This window comes from Otolemur garnettii, unplaced genomic scaffold, assembly GCF_000181295.1.
Source record: "Otolemur garnettii isolate 467f Iridium unplaced genomic scaffold, OtoGar3 scaffold00251, whole genome shotgun sequence".
Taxonomy (NCBI): domain Eukaryota; kingdom Metazoa; phylum Chordata; class Mammalia; order Primates; family Galagidae; genus Otolemur; species Otolemur garnettii.
This window is the reverse complement of record NW_003852646.1, coordinates 1,580,702-1,584,650: the sequence shown is the minus strand read 5'-3', so window position 1 is coordinate 1,584,650 and position 3,949 is coordinate 1,580,702. Positions and strand designations below refer to the sequence as shown.

The following is a 3,949-nucleotide window of genomic DNA, read 5'->3' as shown; positions in this document are numbered from 1 at the left end:
AAAAAAAAAAAAAAAAAAGCCCCCTTAGACAACACAAAGTAAGTGGCTCGGTGCCTGTGGCTCAAGCAGCTAAGGCACCAGCCACTTATACCGAAGGTGGCAGGTTCAAATCCAGCCCAGGCCTGCCAAACAACAATGACAGCTGCAACCAAAAAATAGCCGGGCGTTGTGGCAGGAGCCTGTGGTCCCAGCTACTTGGGAGGCGGAGGCAGGAGACTCGCTTGAGCCCAGGGGTTAGAGGTTGCTGTGAGCTGTGATGCCACAGCACTCTACCCAAGAGGATAGCTTGAGGCTCTTGTCTTTAAAAAAAAAAAAAAAGAAAGAAAAAGAAAGAAAGAAAGCTTCCACAATATCCTACATTACCCTGTGTTTTAAAAAAATGCAGTAGTTAATGCAAGTGCAAACACGAGTCAACAATGTTTGAGTATGAAAACACAAGTTAACTGGTGACCCATCAACAAGGTGTTAGCAAAAACTGAACAAAAACTTTAGCATTAATCCTTATTAAAAATCTTGTTACTACCTTTTTGAAACTGAGGGCACTAGAGTAACTTGCCCAAGATTGCACAGCTAGTGGGTGGTAGTATGTTTCCCCAAAAATAAGACCTACCCAAAAAATAAGCCCTAGCAGTATTTCTATGCATTTGTTAAATATAAGCCCTACCCCAATAATAAGACCTAGTGATGGGCATGACTATGCAGTATATCTGCATAGCCATGCCATGCATTTCGGCACAGAGAGTAATAAGACATCCCCTGAAAATAAGCCCTAGTGTGTATTCTTGAGAAAAAATAAATATAAGACAGTGTCTTATTTTCAGGGAAAGACAGTAATTCTAAGATCTGAGCCCTCAGCATCATGGCCAACATCATGTCCTGTTCTTTGTATGATTGACCCCTGTGCTGCTACATGGCACTTGGTCCCCCCATACCTGGCACATGAGTACAAGATGCATTTTTGAGGTACACTGAGGAATGCAAGCCTGAAAATTCCATCACAGAGAAAGAATCTGGATTGCTACCCTTACATCCCACCAGTCACCTGCCAGGCTCTGCCTTGGCTGCAGACTTGGCCTGCCCATCTCTGCCACTTCATTGAGGCCGAAACACATCCTGATCTCCTGGATTCTCTAGCCTGTTGACTTTGTCTCTCCCACCTCGGGCTGCCCTGCTTTTCTCCCCTCAAGCTCTTGTTCAGGTAAAGACACAGAAGAGGAAGAAGGTTAAATAACTTGCCCAAGGTTACTTCAGGGGCAAGAGAGCTAGCAATAACATGACTCAAAGTTTCAGGTGAAATTCTGCTGGCCCTATAGTTCCATGAGGGCCACGATTCTGTCTGTCTGGGTCACGGTATCAGCAGCACCAAACACAGTGGCAAGTACACAGCACATGCTCAGTATAAGCCCAAGAAGGGCGTCCCTGAGGGGCCTTGTATCTGCTTATGTCCTAATGTAATCCTCTCTCCTCAGCACTGCACCCCAGGTACTGAATACCAGCTCTCCAGCCCAACAGGCAGAAAATGAAGCCAAAGCCAGCTCTTCTATCTTAATCAACGAGTCAGAGCCTACCACAAATATCCAAATACGGCTTGCCGACGGCGGGAGGCTGGTGCAGAAATTCAACCACAGCCACAGGTACTTCATGCTTTGTGCCCAGTGTTCCAGAGATTCCTGCAAGTGTGTGAGAAGTGGGGAGCCATTCTTCCTCCTAAGCACCACCAGGCCCTCCATGCTTTCCCTGAAGGATGTGGTAGGCAAGAAGGGACTGCAAGCCTGCAGCCTTAGGTTCTGGTCCCCACTCTTAACCAGTGAGGCCAGAGCCTACTCACTTCCCTCCTGTGGATCGCCTCATCTATAAAATCAGGGGATTAGATTCCTCAGGGGTTTTTTAGCTACCACGCTATATTCAAAGGAGTCTTATACTAAAGTTCAAATACAGAAGAGAGAAAATCAGTACTGCCATGTTTGATGGGGGGGGGGGTGGGGCAAGTAGCATCCCACCCACTTGGCTGCTGCTTCCTCTCTCCCCTAAAAGGACCTCTGAAAACCACCAGGCCAATAAGGTCCTTTCTAGGCCTGGCCGTTGAGAATCCTGGGAATTCCTTGTCTTAGACCATCTGGGCTAGGTCAGGGCAAATAGTCAATGCCTCCCTTATTTTAAAGATGGGGGAAACTAAAGCATGACAAAATTAAGAGCCTGAGTGGGGAGGCACTGGAGGACTGTTGCCAGTAAATATATTTGGCAGTGTCTTGCTCTAGCACACAGGTGTCTAAATTTCATCACTCATGGGCCAACTAACCCAAAACCCACATGTGTTAATGGTTTGACAAACCTTGAGTACTGACTGGGTTTACCTATGAGGTAAAGGTGTGAAATAAACCCCAGGTGTGAGCCCAGAGCACCTGGAGGCTTATTCAACCTTTTTCATTAAGACCCTTCATTACACTTAGGTGCTGCTGTTTAAAAGACATAGCCCATCCCACTGATCTGAGCTGTCAGCTCCAACACATTGCTCAGTCCCGGGTGGGTAGCCCACACAGCCAGCTTAGCTGGGAGAGAGTGTTGGTTTGCTTAAAGGTTTAGGCTGCGTCTTGCATATCCAGGCCCTTAGATGTGCCAAACTGTAGATGGCATAGATTTAGGGCTTGGGGCAGAAGGAAACTTTGGTTTAAGTGCTCAAGGGAAGGAGACTTTGTGTCCAGATGATTTCATCCTCATATGACTACTAGGTTCAGGAGACAAGCAGTGTCTGCAGAAGGGATCCCAGCACTGAAGAGTTGTGGGTCTTCTCTAATCTTTCTGACAAGTAGTTTGAGTGTCTCCTGTGACATATGAGAGAGACATTTTGAGATGACAATAATCAGATCATCCCAGAAGCATTTACTCACAACCTTGATCAGTACTGTGGGGAGGTCAGGGCACAGAGGCCAGGAGCCGAGGAGGGCAGCTCTCAGGAGGTGGGATTTGCGCTGAGGCTGAGATATGATCAGGATGATAAGGGGATCAGGCAGAGCCTCTGGACAGAAGAACCTGAATGTTGGAAGGGAGTGTGGCCTGATGAGCTACAAGGAAGGAGAAAACAGGGGGAAAGAGGGTGACATAAAACGCCGTAGTAAGGGTGTTAGCATTTATCCCAGGTAAAATGGGAGCCACAGCGAGTAGCTTTTGGCAGGGGAAGAGACTTGGACCCATGAGCTTCCAGGTAGCTTTGGCAAGCTCTCTGGGGAAGGGTGAGGGAGAAGATTCAGTAGGTGGCTCCTTCCACAGAGTGGGGTTGTGGCCTGCAGAGAAGGGCACTGCTCACCACTTCCCCACCTCCCCTACTCCCACAGGATCAGCGACATCCGACTCTTCATCGTGGACGCCCGGCCGGCCATGGCTGCTACCAGCTTTGTCCTCATGACTACCTTCCCGAACAAAGAGCTGGCTGATGAGAGCCAAACCCTGAAGGAAGCCAACCTGCTCAATGCTGTCATCGTGCAGCGGTTAACATAACCACCCGGCCAGCTGCCGGGCCTCCCTCCTGTGTCTCCCATGGTCAGCGGCAACGCTCTGTGGGGATTACCCTTCCTGTCCCCTGTGCACACCCAGCAGTCCAGTGCCACGTCTCCTCCGTAGCTCTGGGTTCTTAGATCTCGGTTGGACATTTGTTTTCTCCTTAGTTGCATTTCCTGGGTTTTTGTGATGATCAATGGACTTTAATGAAAAAAAATAAAAACAACCAAAAAAAATTGAAGGAATATCACCAGCATGTTATACAGAAACTTTCCCACTGAAGCACGTTCTGATTGCTTTAAAAGCATTTATTTTGGGGGCCTGTGGGAGGAAATTTCCTTCATCCTCCACATAAAAATATCATTATGGCACACAACACTCAGGCACTAGTCTGCCCCACCCACCAGCCCTAAAGGTGACTACCAGAGGATTTCTTTTCTATGGCAGGAGGAGG

At 48.0% G+C, this 3,949-nt stretch overlaps 1 protein-coding gene across 2 annotated transcripts in view; it reads left to right on the top strand.

The window, feature by feature from the left end:
- Positions 1 to 3,748, top strand: part of NSFL1C (NSFL1 cofactor) — a 25,000-nt gene extending 21,252 nt beyond the window's left edge. Inside the window, exons 9-10 of one of the 2 annotated variants that reach the window (XM_003802627.2) lie at positions 1,470 to 1,634; positions 3,333 to 3,748. In XM_003802627.2, the coding sequence (XP_003802675.1) occupies positions 1,470 to 1,634; positions 3,333 to 3,495 (328 nt within the window). In that variant the 3' untranslated portion in view covers positions 3,496 to 3,748. The remainder of the gene's footprint in view (positions 1 to 1,469; positions 1,635 to 3,332) is intronic. The other variant, XM_003802626.3, reaches the window with a different exon arrangement.
- The last annotated feature ends 201 nt before the right edge of the window (positions 3,749 to 3,949 follow it).